This window comes from Populus alba, chromosome 5, assembly GCF_005239225.2.
Source record: "Populus alba chromosome 5, ASM523922v2, whole genome shotgun sequence".
Classification (NCBI taxonomy): domain Eukaryota; kingdom Viridiplantae; phylum Streptophyta; class Magnoliopsida; order Malpighiales; family Salicaceae; genus Populus; species Populus alba.
In genome coordinates, this window is record NC_133288.1 from 16060662 (window position 1) to 16080656 (window position 19995).

General features: G+C 31.9%; 2 protein-coding genes across 2 annotated transcripts; one reads left to right on the plus strand and one right to left on the minus strand.

Moving 5' to 3' along the window:
* Positions 1 to 2478: 2478 nt before the first annotated feature.
* On the minus strand, positions 2479 to 3492 carry LOC118029328 (heavy metal-associated isoprenylated plant protein 24). Its single transcript, XM_035033201.2, has 2 exons — positions 3087 to 3492; positions 2479 to 2963 (listed from the first exon to the last, which is right to left on the minus strand). Exons 1-2 carry the CDS (start codon positions 3241 to 3243, stop codon positions 2668 to 2670), a joined length of 453 nt encoding a protein of 150 aa, XP_034889092.1. The 5' UTR covers positions 3244 to 3492; the 3' UTR covers positions 2479 to 2667.
* Positions 3493 to 12913: 9421 nt separating this feature from the next.
* LOC118029329 (uncharacterized) lies at positions 12914 to 14364 on the plus strand. The gene has a single exon (XM_035033202.2). The coding sequence runs from the start codon at positions 13292 to 13294 to the stop codon at positions 14186 to 14188; it is 897 nt and encodes a 298-aa protein (XP_034889093.1). The 5' UTR covers positions 12914 to 13291; the 3' UTR covers positions 14189 to 14364.
* The last annotated feature ends 5631 nt before the right edge of the window (positions 14365 to 19995 follow it).

The window sequence follows — 19995 nt, forward strand, 5'->3', positions numbered from 1 at the left end:
ATTTTAGATTGTCGTATATCTCAGAGGCTGTATGGGTAGACTACATTTAACATGTGACATCCGCACATTTCACCTGACGGTCACAGTTCGATGCAAAGAACAACATTAGCATTTTCATAGTTCTGTTACCACACATACCAGAGACTCTTAGTAGATCCATTAAAAAATGTGAGGTAGATGGTATGATTTTTTTTATTACTTTCATTTTTTTAATTTGTTATTTTTTATAAGTATATTTAACTGTCAACATTTTTATCTTGCAGGCTATGGTTTTTGGACGCAAGTCAAGCCCGATGGAGTTTTTTGTTGAAACGCATGTGCAGAGTGATGAGCGCCAAAAAGAGTGCAGTAGTTTGTGGATAGTCAAGCTCGACACTTTGTGGTATGTTGGTTTTCAATCATTTTTTTATTAAGTTATAATTTCCTTTAGTTTGGTGAATGTATTTTTTAATAGATAGCCGCTTGAAGGAGATATACGGGGACAATCCTTCAACCCATCTGGATCTCGATCCGGATTTGTGGTTGGAGCATAATCGTTCGGTGGGCCTAATAGAAATCCAGTGTATGGGCTTTTTAACACTATGGTCGAGAATTTACGGACAGCTCGTTGTATTTTGACCGTTAGATGCTTGTAATCGATTCCGAGTATTCAAACTCTCGAGTTCGAGGCAATGTTAGATCAATGAGTATAAGATCACATTGGTCATCTTAATGAAAAATATGAATGACTCACTATAGCTTATGAAAAATTCTGTCGAGTGGTAATGAAAATGAGATCACACATGAGTGGTTCATGTGCTCCTTCTTATTGTATTTGAACATACAAATATTTAAATTTGTAATAAATATTTAATTTTTATATTATTTTAATTACTTTTCTACTTCTGTTTAATATTTTTTAAAAATATTATTAACAGAAAATAATTACTGCAAATATTACCACTACTGTTAACTCTCCAACATAATTATAGATTGTATTTCGTTGGTGATATGTTATATTTATCGACGGACATATCACCGGATAAATAAAAACACCGAAAAAATTGCATACAGTATTCCGTCGATTATATAACAAACTATTCAAGGGAAATACCAATGAAATGAAGCAGATAAATTTTTTAATGTATTTGGTGCATTTGTAAATTCATTAGTAAATTTATTACTGACAAACCATAAATTAGTGACAAAAGTTTTTCTTATGAAATATTTCTGTTTATGAGAATCGGTAAAATACCTATCGATGAAAAGTAAGGGTAAATATTCACAGAAATATGCACATATTACCTTAATGACCACAATTTAAGCGGACCATCGATCAAGTAAGCAATATTTTGCAGATAATGAAACTATAACTGAGATGATTCGAATGCTTATGCATGTCTCTATCTCGTACCAACTACTACATCTTAGTAGATTCTTTTTGTTCTTCGGAGATTTGCAAGCTTTTTTGCTCCCAATTAAAACCTATAATCTATAGAAAATCTACAGCCTCTAGTTAATAAGTATACCCCCTCCCAATTACAGCTAGCCAACAAAATATCTTTTCACCCACTTAAAATTAATTATATTTGCTTTAACTTTAGACGTGGCAAAATCAAATTGGACGATAGTACATGAACTGATTCAATTTTTTAAAAAAAGGGCATAGAAGAACCTCTCTCTCTCTCTCTCTCTATCTATCTATCTATCTATCTATCTATCTATTTATCTCTATCTCTATAACAGAGTAGCTTTGAAAGCTGATGAGATCACACTTAAGATTCGTGTGCAAGCAGTAAATATATGATCTCAATTTAAAATTTTAAAATTTTAAATGGGATTTTATGATATAATTTATATTATTATTTAATATATATTATTAAGTATTATTTAATATATATTATTAAGTATAAGTTGTTTAAATTTGAAATTTGTATAAATTTATTTTATTTTATATTTAAGTTTTATCAAATAAATAAAAATGATAAGATTCAAATTCATGACTACTTAATAATTAAGGTTTTAATATTATATTAAAAAATCATCTTAATTTAATAAATTAAATTATTATATAAAGTTGTAGAATAAAATTTATATTATTATGTAATTAACGAAGATTCAATTAAAATTTTGTAGATACTGTTTACAAGCTGGTTGCTTGTTCCCCTCAATTATCGTGATTTTTCCCCTTTTTTCATAAAGATTTGATGATTAGTTTTTTTTTTTTTTGTCAAAGAGAGAGTTTACATTAATATATTATTTATAATCTTTCATCATGTTGATTTTCTAGTATGCATAGCTCGTTTCTCTAATAAAATATGACATTTTAAACTCATTTGTACATACAAATGTGCTGCACTAGTTTCCAAATAAATAATTTAAATTTAAGAAACTTAGAATTTTATTTATTATCCTCTCATTAAAACTTGAAAATATCTAACGTTGCTTGTAAGATCAATTGGTGGTATAATCAACTAAAATCACACACACAAAAAAAAAAAAAAAAAAAAACACCATTAATTATAGACGTAGCTGTCGCACAACCACCCGCAATATTGGCCATATCTAAACCTCCACGTATCAACCACAAACACTCGAAAATAATTTTTTAAAAAATTTTAGTGAACCAGATTATATATCAACACTATAGTGATTAATTTAGCCTCAAACATTACATTTTATGTAAGTCTACATGATGGAACAGGCATTGGGGTTGTCATCACTAAACATGTTGGTGTAGTTGTCGTCCATGGTGGTCTCGCTGATGGTGGCGGTGACCGGAACGGCTCTGACATGATTAGCAGGTGCTTTCTTGTCATAAGCCTGTGAAACATAGGGGTTTGCCACTAAAGTGTATGGCACATAAGGCCACATCTCCACCTTCTTCTTTGTCGATTGAGCTGCCTTCAACACTTTCTTTGGCTCTGCGTACCCAGTCACAGTCACCTTTTGTTGCTTCATGTCGACGTCCACAGATTTAACACCTAGAAGACAGACATAATTTAGGTAGAAGCTTTGTTTGATCCCAAGAAAAGAAAGCAGAACAAACAGAAAAATAAAGAAGTATGGCAAGAGAAGACCGGAATCTATGCACAGTTAAGAAGTACCTTTAACTCCGGAGAGGACACTCTTGATCTTACGTTCACAGCCCTCGCAGTCCATCCTGACTTTGAGTGCTACAGTTTGCATTTGCTTCCTTTTCTTGCCCTTCTTGACATTGCTTAGTAAATCAGAGAAGTACTCCAAAGTTCCTGCAACTCCCATTTTGTGTTTCCTTTACACACTCGAAATGTTTAATTGTTTATCTTAATTATAGGAGAGACTGTGCTGTTAATTATATATATATATATAGTATGAGTTACTTGAAATCACAAGGATTCAAAAGAAGGCCTTATGGCTTGGTTTCAAAGGAGAGAAAGACTAGCACTCTTAACTTGTTCTTCTTTCAAATGTGTGTCAGAAGAATGCAAGAGACAGAAAAACAAAGTGTAGATAAAGGATGGCAGGTGACCAGAGGATACTCTAGCCCTGTTATATATATAGTAACCAAACTCCAAATCTAAAATATAAAAAAAAGAAAAAGAAAAAAAGATCTAGGGTAAATCTAAACAAAATATATAAAAAGTAAACACGATTAATTAATTTGTCTCCAAACTCCAAATCTTTGCAAGCACTTGCTTGGTCCAGAGTTCATTTCTTCGGGCACACGAAAGATAAAGCAACAGTAACGTCTGCGGGCAACGCTTGATAAAAAGTAGCAGTTAAAAGTTGATCCTGTATATTATTCAAGATTCAAGACTTCGTATACGGATGCATTTAATAATGGGGTGATACAAAGTTGCATGCCACGTTTCATGTGATCCAATTGCCACCTGTCCAGGTCCGAATCAAATGGCTGAGTAGGATTCCACGTGGGGGCGAAAATAAAGGAGGATAGGGCAGCTTCGTCGAGCCTGTTTGAAAGGAGTATTGTTTACTGGTGAGTGTCCGCTAGTGAATTTGCTTGGTTGAATGGAGAATTGATGAATTGGGCGGTGGCAATGTAGAAAAAAGAGGGAGAGAAGAGAATAAACAAAGCCTAAAATGAGAGTGGCTTCTTGACAAACGGCACCTGGCTAAAAAGTTTCCCCATTTCACTTCATGACTCTACCTCCATGAAAATGAAGTCTTTCTCCTTTTAGGTTAGGTCTTGATAAAGAAAATTATGCAGTTATCCTTTTTCTTCCTAACAGAAGATAGGGTTAGCTAGTTAAATGGCAATTATTTTGCTTTGATTAACATTTTTATTGTTGTCAATTTCAAATCATTCAAACGAAATCAATTATATATCGGGATAGCTAACAAGGGTTTGATTTCCGCTGACTAAAAGCAATAACAAATGAAGGGACACGAGCTGGCAGAGGATCTTCAAGCACTCGTCAGCTTCATCAGTAGAACCCTCTGGACAAAATTATGTTGAGCTAAAACATATTTCATGGGTTCCTTCAAAATAATGGGACATGGAAATTAATCACAGACCCAGAACGATGCATCAATGTCATTTTACAGTGCTGCCTGCAAGATTTCAGTAAACTAAGATGTCGGGTCGTGATCATCCAAGCCCAGATTTCACAGGGGAACGTTACTGTGAAGAGGCATTCGTTGGGCTGACCAGTCCCGACAGCTTCCGTCTCCTCGGACACATGCCACCACAATAGAATATAGCAACCAGAATTATCTATTAGCATCAAATACAATTATACATGACAAGCTCCAATGGCATATATACACGTGCCATGCCACCCCTTTGATCGTATTGACCATCACTCTGGCTAAATTCAGGTGTACTTTTGTTTATACATGAAATGTCTCCTGCCGTCTGCCGTATTGACCATCACCCTTGTGGTTTGTAGATGAATAAAAAAAAAAATGGTGTTTATTTTATATTGAAAATAAATATATTTTTAAGTATTTTTAATTTTGAATTTTTATTGGGTAGAAAATTAAGTGAAAGTTATGGTGATAGAACTTTTTTAATGAAATTTATAATGCTATGATATGAATATTTTATAATATCAAAAAAAATAATACTTAGTACTTAATATGTTAGTGAAATTAATTTTGATATTTGTGATTATTGAAATAAAACTGAATAACAATAATTTAATTTAATTTAAAATATAATTGTTTTATTAATAATTATATAGTTTCATTTACAATTATGATATTAAAAAACATAATGTTTCATTTGTCTTATCTTTTTATTTTTTTAGAGATTTAAAAGATTTAATTGTGTTTTAGAGTTGTTTTTGTATAAGACAAATAAACACTTTAAAAATAATATTTTTACGTTTAATTATCTCTTTATTTTTCATTTTAAAAAATTTATCGGAGAAATAGGATGTGTGCCTGAAGGAACGCCAAAAATAACATTTGACGAGCATAATTGGTAAGAAACCACAGTAAAGCAATAGTATTGATAGGCATAATTAATGAATGGACATGTATGCAATTAAGCACGCCCTAGTTTTCTCTGATTCCCCTCCTTTTGGTTCGGTTTGGGTAATGGAAAGAATTCCACTTTAACTTCAAAAAAAAAACACTTCCGTCTTCCTTGAAGGCCCCGAGCTACAGATAACATTAATGTCATGTCACAGACAAGATTCCAAGACTTTAAGGTAAATCAATCATGTTTATTTTTGTCAAATAATCCGTGCGAGAATATATTCTCTTTTAGATGGTTAGAATGGCGAGCGAAATGCCAAACCAATTAAGTTACGTGATCAAACACCATGCGACAGTGGAACAGTCTTCTTTTAGCCTTTGGCATGGAATAAGGTGAAAGGGGTCCAAGTGGAAGAATCTATACTCCTTCAAAAGTTAAACAAGTCCTAAACTGTAAGGAACTCAATTATTGTTCACAACTGTATACTTTTTGCAGCATTCTTTTTTTTTTTTTTTTTCTAGCCATCTAATGGATAGAAAGCCAGCATATACAAAGAAGAGAGATAATAACAGTTCAATATGCTATACACAATTATTTTAACAAGAGACTAATGGTCATTAGTAAGCGAGTGCATAAATTGACAAACTTTATTTACAGTATAAGAGATATCCGGGTGAGTAAAAGTTAGACACTGCAAAGCACCAATAATTTGTCAGTAACAGACAAGATCAAAATAAAAAGTATCTAAGGTCAGCAATAGCTTAGATGGTTAGAATCCAGCCACCTAATAACTATCTTTTCAAAACTTTTTTGGTAACTTTTCTCTCCTCTTTTAAAGTCTAGGGACTGAAACTAAAACAAATGAACTTTGGGAACTCAACAAAAAATCTAAGAATAAAAGGGAACAAATGTTAAAAATTCAAAAATTGAGGGATTAAAATGTAGATTTACAGGCTTATGTATGCATGGGGAAAAGGCTACCAAATTTTTTCAATATCAATGTTGATCAATAATGTTCCTTTAATTTTGTTTTTTAGAATTACTAAAAATCATCTCATGTAAAATTGATCTAACATTTAATCCCAAAATAATACCCAACATCGTAGACACGGTATAACATGTAATCTGAAGAGTGATAAATTTTAGGACAATAACAAAAGAACTTTTGGAAACTAAATTGGAAGAAATTAAAGTTGAATGATCAAATTAAGTGAAGACAATATAACTAACTGTGTTATGACTAATGGCTTATGATTTAAGGCTAAAAAAGAATCTTACATAACTAACTGTGTTATGAATAATGGCTTATGATTTGTTGTGCCCTGTAAATGTATTTATGTTGTAGTTTATGACTTATAAGAAGATACTGAAATAGAGTAAAGGGAGCAGAGTGTGTCGAGCAAAGCGGAACAAAATGAATATGGCATGTTTCTTGAATATAGGGTTTGTTAAAACCTTCTGGGAAGAAGTAGTGAATATGGAATGTTTCTTGATTAATAGATCACCTAGAGCAGCACTAGATAGGCAGTCTAGTATAATACTCTAGTTTAAGAGTGTTTGGATGTTTAGCCTATGTGCATATTTCTAGTGATGAGAGGTCAATACTTGATGTGAAATATAAACAAAATGTATCTTTTTATGGTATTAGAAATGGATGAAAGTTTTCAAGCTCTAAGATTAGAAGGCAAACAAGGTGGTGATCATTAAAGATGTGATTTTTTATAAGAAAATCATATCGCAGCATACTTAGGAATAAAAGAAATAAGTGCTAGAAAATTGAAGTAACAATGACCATAAGGTGAAGGTGGAGCTGAATACTCATATTAAGGAAGAAACCATTGAGAATTCAGGGAGTTCTAGTTCTAAAGATCAATAACATCATAGTATAGCTTTAGGTAGGCCTAAACGTACTATCAGACACCTATTCGGTATGGATGGGTGTTATGCAAGAAGAAATAGAATCTCTGCATAAGAACAAGACATGGGAGTTGGTTGAACTTCCAGGTAGGAAGAGGGTGATAAGATGCAAATGGGTGTATAAAAAGAAAAAAAGCAATATTAGAAAAAGAAGGTGAGAAGTTCAAGGCTCATCTAGAAGCAAAGGGTTACTCATAAAAGAAAGAGGTTTACTATGATTAGATATTTCCCCTTATAGTCAGACATACTACCATTAGGGCAATGTTAGGTTTAGTAGCACATCTTAATATACAGTAAGAGCAAATGGATGTCAAGATCTCTTTTCTCCATGGTGATTTGTAAGAGCAAATTTACATGGTATAACCAAAAAGGTTTAGCCAACCTGGATAGGAACACTTAGTTTAGAGTAAATCATTAATAGACTGAATCAATCTTTTAGTACAAACGATTTGACTCATTTATGATTAAGATTAAATAAAAAATGAGTATAACTATTATGTTTATGTAAGAGCATTGATTATGATTCTTTTATTTTTATTTTCTTTTGTGGATGATATATTGATTGTTATAAAAAAGCTCATCAATGAGACTTCTTTAGGATTTAGGTATTGATAAGAAGATTCTTGTCAGAGATAGAACTACCAGGATATCTAATTGTATAGTGCCCAAAGAAAGATAATGAAGTGAAAGACTACCAAGTTTCTTTCCAAATCCAGGACAACAACATTAGGATGTAGTCAAATGGGTCTTAGAGAGGGGGTACTATAGAATGAGAGTTACACATGTGTATCATGCAATATAGATGTGAGGTTTTACAGGATTAGAGAATCAGTTTCTTTTAGTGAATTGTTGCTTGAGAAAGCTCACACTAGAACAGTAGACATGTTGATAGGCTTGTTACCACATGTAAGTTCATGTATTATTTTATCTTGATTAATAGCTCCATATGCTAGATGAGAGACATCCCAACCTAATATCTCAGGTGGTGTTTTTCCTACTTTTCTCCTAAAGGATGAATATTTGCCAAGATAGAGATTTTTGTAGTTTATAGCTCATTGGTAGATGCTAAAGTGGAGTGGAGCGTACCAAACAAAGCAGAGTAAGAGCAAAGTGACTAGGATACCATTGGTGGTTTAGGGTCACTAGTAGAACGTTTATGTTTATCAATAGAGTTTTCTGTCAATATTTATAATCACAGTTTGTTTCCTTACGAGCTCAAAAATAGAAATAATTCGTCAAAAAAACTCTTGTTGGTGATTTGTGATCTATCAATAATAATTTTACCGATGGATTTATTAACAGAAAAGGCACTAAAAAAATTACCCAATTCCTTTCATTGGTATTTTTATCAATTAATATAACATATCACCAATAGAAAAACCATATTTCATTCTATTAGTGATTTTTCTTTTGTTATTTTCTTTGGTGAATTTGATATATAACTGTTAAATAGATCATTTATGTCATTGGTTAGTAAATAATGGAAATAACATTTGCAGTAATTTTTTTATAACTCTTTGGAATATGTCGACAAACTTAGGCCATCAGTAACCCCATTAATTATAATTTAGAAATTTGTCTTTTTTAAAAATGCATTAAATAGAAATAGAAAATCAGTGGCATTTGCAATAATTCTTTTTCAACTTTTTAAAATATAACGACAGACTAAGTTAATCAGTAACCCTGTTAGTAATAATTTAAAAATATATATTTTTAAAATCTAATATATAGAAATAGAAAATAATTAAAATAAATTAAATTAATATAAAAATCAAATATATATTTACAAACTTAAACATTTATAAGTTAAAAAACAATTAATCTAGAATAGAGGCGATTCAGGTCTTCACCGGGACCTTGGGGCAAATAAAAAGGAGCAAATGTATCACCCATCTGTTATCTCATCTTCATTGTCAATTGGTGAAGTTCAAATGTCTCACCACTAAATCGTTCATAATCAAAAGCAAGATATAGGTTATTTGAGTTTGAATTCGCTGATCTAAAATCACCTAGAACTCTAGAGTTTGAGTTCTCATAATTGATTGCGACCTTTCAACAGTTGAAACACTACAAACCACCTACAAGTCATCAATCGTAGTATTAGAGAGATCGTATACCTGATTTTTAATACTGTCTCCACTAATTTTTTTCGTATTAGATAGTACATGATTAATAAAACCCTAAAACTCATTACAATAATTAATCTTACGCAACCCTTCGGGTGAATATTGATACATCCATGAGTGATCACCCACTACTTATGTCAAACTTATATAGAATATTGATGACAAAACGTGTATTGATTAATAATGTAAATTAAATAAATAACATAACAATGTTTTAGCTCAATCTTATTCAAACTAATTTAATAGGACAACTAATTCATTATCAATTATCTATGTAAATTCAAATTTCTATACATTTACCAAAAATTTCAACTGATCAACAATAAAATTGATAAAATATAAAATAGACCCTTTAAATCAAAAATTATTTATTTCATCGCAAAACAATTAAGTCAAAAATCAAAAATAATTTTCATCAATTTAAAAAAAAATGCAATTTTACAAAATCTTAAACAAACTCTAACATGTACAAATTATACATTTATACAACAAATTTCTATGGAAAAAAGCTATAAAATAAGTAAACACACAAACAAAATACATAAAACTACAAAAATATACAATAAAAGGTAACATTTGAAAATTGAGTTCAAATAAAAATGAGTAGTTTTGCCTACTTAAAATGGGAAATCCTCAAAAAAATTTGAATCAGAGTAGAGATGTTGACAAACTAAGTGTTGGGGTGATTGGATTTCTAGTATGAGGTTGATTTGTGATAAAATTAGTGGGCGGGGGGGTTGTGTCGTTTGTTGCAGAAAAAAATAGAGGAAGAAAAAGAAATGGGAGAGGGAGAGAGAAGGGTCACTCATCAAGTCATAAATTAAATATTATAGACGGATTTACCGATGGATTTAAATTCATCAATAATTTTGTCTGTAAAAATAACTCATCATCATACTTTTAGTTTTTTTCATTCCTTCTTTTCCAACTAATTCCCTTGGTATTTATCAATAGAATATTTTCATCGGTGTGTATCGATGGATATTGTAAGGACATATTTAGTCAGAAAAATTTACCGCAATCTATCAATGAAAATATTTTGTTGTTACTGTGTTTGTTTGTATTTGTTAATTTTTTAATAGTAGGTCTACTATAAATAGATGTAAGGTAACCCTATTTTAATATAGTAAAAATAAAAACTCCTTGTTTTTATGGATATAAACACATTATCACACTATATTAAATTTTATATTCTTTCTAATTTCTCTTCTATTATAATATTCATTAATAAGTAGGTTTTTCACAACAATTTGTTAATGTTAATGTTTGTCAGTGGCTTTGCCTGGGTACTTTTTTCTGCCAACTCAAATTGGATATGGCACAATTTTCATCGATCGAACCGATCACTCTTTATATCATCTTAATTATATCAATTCTGACTCCGAAATTAAAACTTTCAACGGTTAGAAAACAAGAAACAAAGGCAAAAAAATTATAATTGGAATACAGATCATTAGTTCCTAATCCAACAAAAAAGTGGTAACCGCAATTTTATTTATTTTTAATTGTCGTGCGAGTTAAGGAACTCCTTACATGTTAAAGAAATCTGGAATATTTGAAGTCCTAAAATAAACAATTAACAGGTAAGCAAGGGAGGGATTGACCAAGATTGGTTGACACCCTAATACCCCTTAAAACCCGCACTAAGATATGCGACTATTTTCCAGAATCACGCTGATATTATATGGATAAATTATTTTTGAAGTTTTTTTCTTTAAAAATTTATTATTTTACCCATCAAGCAAATAAAAGAACAAATATACGACTTAAAAAAAAGATATAAATTGATAAGAGAATAAAATCTTGGATTAAAGCGTTGTGCCTCTACATTGCCTCTCTGTCTTGGTGCCTCTCGTGTTGTGAGTTGCCCTTCTGGGGGCATCAAGGCATCGTATCTTCCTCTATTCTGTGTAGTGTCCCTTCGTTGTAACAGCTTCGGAGGTGATGCTCCACAAGAACACAACGATTCATCATCTCCTCTCCTCTTTTATATATATATATATATATATATCCTTTCATTGGTAAGTTCTTTTCTATCCAATTTTATGATATCCCTTTTCATCTTTTGTGTATCACATGTTATATTGTTAGATACATGAATACATTCTTGTGATGATCATATGTATAAAATAAATGCTCGATTTTTTTTGGTTGATCTTGTGATATATGATCGGTCTTTGGTTTGTAATGCAGGGTTCCCTTTTCTGCTCATTTTTTAATCTTGTTTATCATTGCCCGTGTCGTCCGGATTATTTGTATCATCTTTTTGCTTGATTTGTTTCATCGTCTTCTTAATCATGTTCGTTCTATTTGTGGGTTTTACAAGTTGTGTTGCATCGGTGTGAATTAGGAGTATGTACTTTTTTATGGTATTGGTGATTTCCCCCGTTTATACTATTTTAATCTTTAGTTTCTGCTTTTGTTTTTATAGTATATTTAAGAAGATTAAACCCTAGAAAGCTTATAATTGCTTTCAGAATAATGCAAGACATCGTGAATAATTTAGTTAATAAACTCTACGCAGCACACAAGAATTTTGATGTTTAACAGCAGTGCATTCGCTGTTAAATACTGTGACCCCGATTGATTATTTGTTTTTTTTTTTAAATTGTTAAAAATACTCGAAGATAATATATTTTCCTAGAATATACAGAAAATTAATCTGTTTAACCTCCCAGAAAAAGAAAAGCTAGCTAGCAAATAGTCGAAGAAATGTCCAGGCTTTGTTTTCTGGCTATTAGTCATCCAACTTTGCATGCCAGATCTTTTTCTCTTCATTCTTCACTTTCAAGCTTATGGACCTTTTTAGACTTCCCTTTCTTTTGTTTTTATCGAATATAAATTCTCATACTGAAAAAAAATTGGGATACAGTTGGTTTTAGTCTTGGATAATCTTCAATTTTCGTTTCTTCAAAATGAGAGAGGTGTGCTGCTTGAATGATCCATCTGATGCTCAGTCATCTATCCATTTGATACCCAGTGGACGGCATTGACGGTTCATAATGAGGCTCTGTCTTGTGGAACCTATGGATATAAGGAGACCATGTACATCTTAATACCTTGGCCCAAAATGCCAGCCTTCGCACATGGAGGCTTGGCTACCGGTTGTTTACACGGTGGTGTTTTTTTAAGGAAAGCATGTTTGAGTCTGGCAATTTCAGTTTTCCTCCATTATAATGTAAAAGGAAAGCCTATCCCCGATGTACAGTATAAGCATGGGAACTAAAAACACAAAGCTAGCTCTGGTAAATTTTCATGTGCACTGAAGCTTTAGAAACTTTCATTCGACCATTTATAAATTGCATAGTTTCTTCTAGAAATTGGTCATTTTCTTGCATCTGTATCTTTTAATAATTTTATTAAAGAGATTCCATTTCTATATGTTATGTTTTATCCTTAGTAACCGTAAATGTTAAACCTCTTTAATTAGTGATAATATTACGCATGCAGTTTCCTGCTTCACAAAATCTTGTCTTAAAGGAGAACATGATTTTGATTGTGTATGGATGTTTTCTCTTGTTGCAGGCAAGTTAGTAATGGTACCAGATTATGAATATCTCAAATCCACATATGGAACCAAATCTTGACGTCACATATATCAATTAGCTGTCTTTTTGCTGGTATCTTTCCCTCTTCTCCATACTTTTCTTATCGATATCATATCACACTGTTTTCTCTTTCTATCTCCCAGCCAACATCCCACCCTTCTCTATTTTGAAAAGCTGCTGGTATTTATTGACCAGCCACACTGCCAACAGCACTGTTCTCTGCATGCAGTTCTTGATTCCCAATCCAATACCGAATCCCAAACTCCTTCGTTTATTTTTTAGTTTCCCCCTTTAAAATGAAGAGCCAAAACCAAGAAACAACATCGCAAACCCATAATTCACTACAACAGTCTCTTTTGGCTCTAAGACTTGAAACCCCAGAGAAGGAAAAGTTTATTAATAGTTGTGATAGCTTAAGTTCAAGCAATAGCATGACTTACAGCGTTTCATCACCATCATCTTCAACTCGCAATGATGAGTATATCGGTATAGAGAGTTGTCTTGATCTCGAGAACAATGAAGATATTTTCGCATCATCATCAAAGAAAGAAGAGACTAATTACGGGAGGTGTAATCGTGAAAAGAGAGATCAACGGTGGGCTAAGAAAAAGGAGTTTCCACCACCAATAACATTGTTGGCTCGTACGGAAAATTTGCCTTCTCATATGCCTTGGGTTTTAAAGAGGTACTATACAAGTGATGGAAGGTTGATACTTAGAGAAGAGAAGGTCAGGCATCATGAGTACTTTCGAGCTCACAGATGCAATGGACGCCTCACCTTGCATCTTGTTCCTTTAGATGATGAAGTTTCGGCCCTTCCTTTTGTTTTTAATCATGAGAGACGCCATGGCATTGAGAATGATCTTGAGTGCAATGATATTGAAGAAGATGAGCAAGTACTCGAGCAAGAACACGAAGAAGAGCAGGAAGAAAATGAAAGCCTGGTGGAAGAAAGTACAGATGTGGGAGTAAATGGCAATGATGGTGAAAATGATTATTGTGTTAAGAATGTTGATAGTGATGAAACACTAGTGGAGGAGGAGGAGGAGGAAGTTGTGCATGATGATAAAAGAGTTCCTTCTGTGGACAGTTCCGGTTGTGCAGGCAAATGCTTGAACTACAGCAGTGTGAGAACAAGCTCCACTTGTATATTCGGGGTGCCTGTACCAGCAGTAAGGCCAGTTCATAGTTAGACAAAAAAAGAAAAAAGAAAAAAGAATTGAATCCCATTTTGAGTTTTGATGGGTCTTTTTTTATTGATAGATTAAGTTGTTACCTCTCATACTCTTTTACGGAGAATGAGATGGATGGTGTATTCTTATTCTTATCAATTTTCAGGTTCATAAGAGAAGAGGTTTTTCATTTTGAAGTTGAGTTTTGTATTCCAGAGATACGGTGTTTCATGATTCATTAATTATATGTCGCCTTATGTGGGGTGCTAGTATCTTACCCGGTACGTGGGGCAAAGCCTCGTAATTAAGACACAGATTGAATTTTATTGCCAAAGTGGCTATTCTTACAACTGAGCAATTTGATAGTTTTGAAGAATATGTAGCTTCTGAGAATCTTCTATAATCTTTGTTAATAAACGTTGATAATCTTTAAAGATCTGCCTTGGTGAAACACAGAAATTCTTGCGCCAATTAACTCTTTCAAGTGACTGGGACGGGTTCAAAACTAGGTGAAGCCTCCTCCACTTCAACTTAATCCTAAGGAAGATAGACGATTAATGTTCCTCACTTCTGTAAATTAATGAGATTAAAATAAATTGCTGTCAGGATTTTTAATCGTTTCATTTGCTAATCGGGAAGACCTTGATAACAAATGAAACAATAATACAGAAATGGCAATACAAGTACGAAGTCTTGTGGGGGTGTGTGCTGGGTTCCATAATGGAGTGTAGAAATGATCACGCCCCTCAAAAAATGCCGAGAGAGGAATCGATTGAGTTGTGGTGGTGGTGCTACAGTGATGAAATGCAGTCTGGCAGTGGCTGCATCAAGTACACGGGACCGATTTCCGAGGTACACAACACTACTATTCATTTGTTTTTTATGTAAGACAGGTTGGAATTTGATTTTCTTTTTCTTAAGAGGAATGGAGATAGATACTAGTACTAATTGAATCAAATCTTTCAAAAACATCAAGTAAGCCAGTTCATAATACATTGGCTGCTGCTGTTGTTGATGATGGGATGACAGGGAAGGAATTCGATTTTGAAATCATCATGTAGTACAGCTATCAATCTCCTGTCATTCTTGTCAGTCCTCATGATTGGCTTCCTTTGACGCTTGCACAGTCTCTCACCCATTCTCTTTTTTTCTTTGGGACTCGTATCTAACACCGCGCATCCACCACTATTGCTCAACCGGGTCGACCCGTTTTCATTCCCTCCCACCATCATTTTTTAGAGTTGCCCATTATTATTGTATATTCTTAAGATCTTTGGCCAGGTGGGTTATATACTAGCTCTATGGTGCCTGCGCTCCGCCGCAGGCATTCTCTCTCTTTGTTGAGCTACGGTGTTCGCAGCGGTGTTAACGAAGAAAGAGCAGCAGTAGAACGCAAAATCTTTCTATGAAGTTTACAATCAAAAAGCAAGGTTGTGATATTTCATGCTAAATAAAACATTTTTAAGTCTCTTTGGTATAAACATAACCAAAAAACTAATAGAGAAACCAATGCAATGCTACAAGTTACCCAACAAAAGTGAAAAGTCCATGAACTACTAGAAAGAAGAAATCCAAGGGAAAGGAATTGGGATTGGATGTTTGAGAAGTTGATGATGAGGTGGCAGCAGTGCAAGCCTGGAATTGCATTTCATGTTGCTCTTCCGAAGCTGGCAAGCCCGGTAGTCACTGCCCCCGCATGGAAAAGAATGCGTCAGAACCTGTCAAGAGAGGGAAAGGAATTCAATGTAAATTAAGGTGGTGGTTTGAGGTTAACACATGGGAGGGAAAGCAGGTTAAGGTTTCGTGCATGTAGGTTGAAAGAGAAGGAAAAACAGTGGCTGTAAAACTGAAGGTTAATTGAAAAACAACTTAAAAAATGACCAAGAAGATAGCTGCATGGCAATAGAGGAAGCTGCAAGTCTCATAGCACAGGTCTCAAGCTAGACAGAAAAATGGAGGTCGTGCTTTCAGTGCAAGAAAGGAAGCAGCATGGACTCTCACAGCGTAACAAAAATAAGTGCCAACAAATGACGCAGAAATCGAACGTGAGTTGTGAATTCGTGGATAAAATTCATGAAATTAATAGACCACAACATCCAATACCTAAAAGAAAACAAACAATGGCAGCTTAAAAAAAACATCGAAAATGGATAGAAATCAAGCTATAAGAAACACAAGAGGGTGCGATAGCATGCAAGAACTTTTTATCAATGGCTAACTTAATTAATGGCTAAAAATTGCATCATGATAAGCAAAAAAAGAGAGTGTATATATAATTCACTACTGAAAAAGAGAGTCGTTAGCATTGGATTTCAGCAACCAAATAATTAATATGCTAATTTAGAAACGGATTAATAACGGATTATATATATATACACTAGCTTTGATACCCGCGCGATGTCGCGGGTTATTTTTTTTGTATAAAAAATATTTTAAAAAATAAAAATTGAAAAATCTTGAGTTTTTCTGCAAAGTTAATTGAATTAATTGGGTTAACCTTTTAAACTAGGTTATCCTGTAAAACCTGGGATTTGTGTCATGAAAGTTTGATAACTAAATAGAAAAAAAAATGACGGTTTACCCAGAATTAACTGGGTTAACCCATCAAGCCAAGTTAACCCGTCAAGCCCAGGATACATGTCATGAAAATCTGATAATTAAATAGAAAGAAAATTAATTTTAACAAACTAAACTAAATGAAAAAAATAACTCGTTAAATCAGATTAACCCATCAAACCCGATATTCATATCATGAAAATATGATAACTAAATAAAAAAAAATTAACATTAACAAAATAAATTCATTAAAAAAAAATTAAAAAGAAAAAAAATAGTCATATAATATAATACAATATAATAATTATTATAATGAAAAAACGTGGGGAAAGCTAAAGTTAAAGCTAAATTCTCAACCAACTCAATATTAAAAAAAATAAATTTAACAAAGATAATTTAAAAAACAAACATGTGGGGGAAACACTGCAGCTAAATAAAAATCATGTAAGGGAAACACTGTAGTAATCCATAGTGTCTTTTTTTTCTTTTTTGAAAAAAGCTACAAAGCTAAGTTCTCAACCAGCTTAATATAGATAAAAACCGAGATCCATGTAATGAAAGTATGATAACTAAATTAAATTTTTTTTTCACATTAACAAACTAAATTAAACAAAAACAATTCATTAAAAGAAAAAAAAACCCATGGGCAAAACGAAAAAAAAAAAAAATCAAGTGTTTCACTGTGTGCACAATGATACATTATATGTAAAAAACAGAAGAAAGAAAAGCAAGGAAAAAAAAAAACAAAGTTGCTACAGTGAAAAAAACATTTTAGCTATAGAAAAAAACCAAAAAAAAAAAAAAAGCTTTAGCTACAGTGAAAAAACATGACCCGCGCGATGCCGCAAGTCAATTTTTTTTGCATAAAAAATATTAAAAAAAACTAAAATCTAAATGCATTAGGTTTTTTTACAAAGTTATATTTAAGAGTCTTAGGTTTGACTGTAACGTCTAACCCAAATGTAATATTTATAATAACATTAAACTTGAAAGACCAAAGTTTAAGTGGGTGTGGCTGCAATACAAAACCCAATAGTCTTGGATATGAGTCTAGCTGCAAAGTTGTGTCATAAAAATATAATACTTAAATAGATTAATTAAAAAGAAAAAAAAACAAAGATAAAAAACCAACATGAAAAAAAAAGAAAACTGAATTAATTGGGTTAACCCGTCAAACTTGAGATTCGTGTCATGAAAGCCTGATAACTAAATAGAAAAAAAAAATTAATATCAACAAACTAAATAAAAAAAAAAAGTTAATAAAAAAAATAAAGGCATCAACATTTTCACCATGGACTGTATTGTGCAGTCCATAGTGAAAGGCATAAAAAGAAAAAAAAGCAAAAAATAATAATTAAAGACATCAACCTTTTCACCGTGGACTGCATATAATATTAAAAGATGAAATCGAAAGAACAAAACTAATAAGGAAAAAGAAAAACAATCTGAATCAATTGGGTTAACTCGTCAAACCAGGGATCCGTGTCATAAAAGTCTAATAATTAAACAGAAAAATTTTAATATTAAAAACTAAATTAAAAGAATAATTACAAAACAAAAAAATGAAGAAAAAAATATTTAAAAAAAAAATAAAAGCATCAGCTTTTTCACCATGGACTGCACTATGCAGTCCATAGTGAAAGGCTTAAAAAGGAAAAAAAAAAAAAACAAAAGCATACGCCACGGGTTATTTTTTTTTTCTTGCATAAAAAATATCAAAAAATACTAAGATCTAAGAGTGTTATGTGTTTCTGCAAAGACATACCCAAGAACCTTTGGTCTAGCTACAACGCTTGACCCAAGAGTAATATTTATAATAATATTAAACTTGCATGACTCAAGTTTAAGTAAGTCTGGTTGTAACACCAAACTCAAGAGCCTTGAATGTGGGTCTGGTTGCAAGGTCGTGTCATAAAAGTGTGATAATTAAATAGATTAATTAAAAAGAAAAAAAAATCAACACGAAGAAAAAACCTAATGAAGAAAAAGAAAAAAAATCTGAATTAACTGGGTTAACCTTTCAAACTAGGATAACCCGTCAAACCTTAGATTCGCGTCATGAAAGTTTAATAACTAAATAGAAAAAAAAAATTGACGGGTTAACATGTCAAGCTTGGAATACGTGTCATGAAAGTCTGATAATTAAATAGAAAGAAATTTAACATTAGCAAACTAAACTAAATGAAAAAAATTGATTAAAAAGAAAAAAAGCAAAAAAAATAAAATGTATAGTTACCCAGTCAAACCAGGTTAGCCCGTCAAACTCGGGATCAATTAACAAACTAAATCAAACAAAAAAAATTAAAAGGAAAAAAAAACTAAGAAAGAAGCAAAAAAAAAAATCCATAAAGGCATAAAAAACCAAAAAAATACAAAAAAAAAATAAAAACGAAAAATAATATATATTATAATAATAATTATTATTATTATATATTATATAAGTATAATTAAAAGGCATGGGGAAGCTACAGTGCTTTCCCCACGCTTTTTAGAGTTCTTTAATATATATCCCTTTCTTTCTTCTTCAAAAAAACCCTTAACCCACACATATGTCATTTCAAAGAGGATCAAAATCTATAAAGAACAATCGGCTACTAAAACAAATGACAAATTAGATATTCATTCTAGAGGTACTACATTATTTACATCATATCGAGCTAGCATGGTATGTTTGTTATAATGAACTTAAAATTTTTATATTTATCTTTTCTAATTTTATTTTTTTTTTGGGTTGATAGCAAGAAAAAATAGGTGGAAAGGAACCATTATAGGATAATGTATTTTTAGTGTTGCACCAGAGTTTCAAACACTACCACAATCTTTAGATATACCGACAGAATTTTCCATGGTATTTATACTATCATTCTGTTGGTAATTAATTTACTAATGAACTTACCAATACAAATGCTCCATCGGTAAATCTTTCATTGGTAATTGTTTTTTGTCGTAAGTCCATTGGTAATAAAAAATTATTATTACCAATGGATTTACTTATGGAAAGGCATGCAAATAAAAATTATTCGTTTCATTATGTCGGTATTTCCCTCGGAGAAATACCGTATGTAATTCTATCGGTAATTATTTAAAAATATTTTTAAAAAATCCATTATACAAGACTATAAAATAATTAAATTAATATAAATCAACACTCTATAATACTCAAAACACTAGGGGAAAAAAGAAGAAAATCATATGAAAAAAATCCTACAACAATAGTCATACAATTATTAAGAACAAAAACAATTAAAAAAAATAAAAAACAAATATAGTGA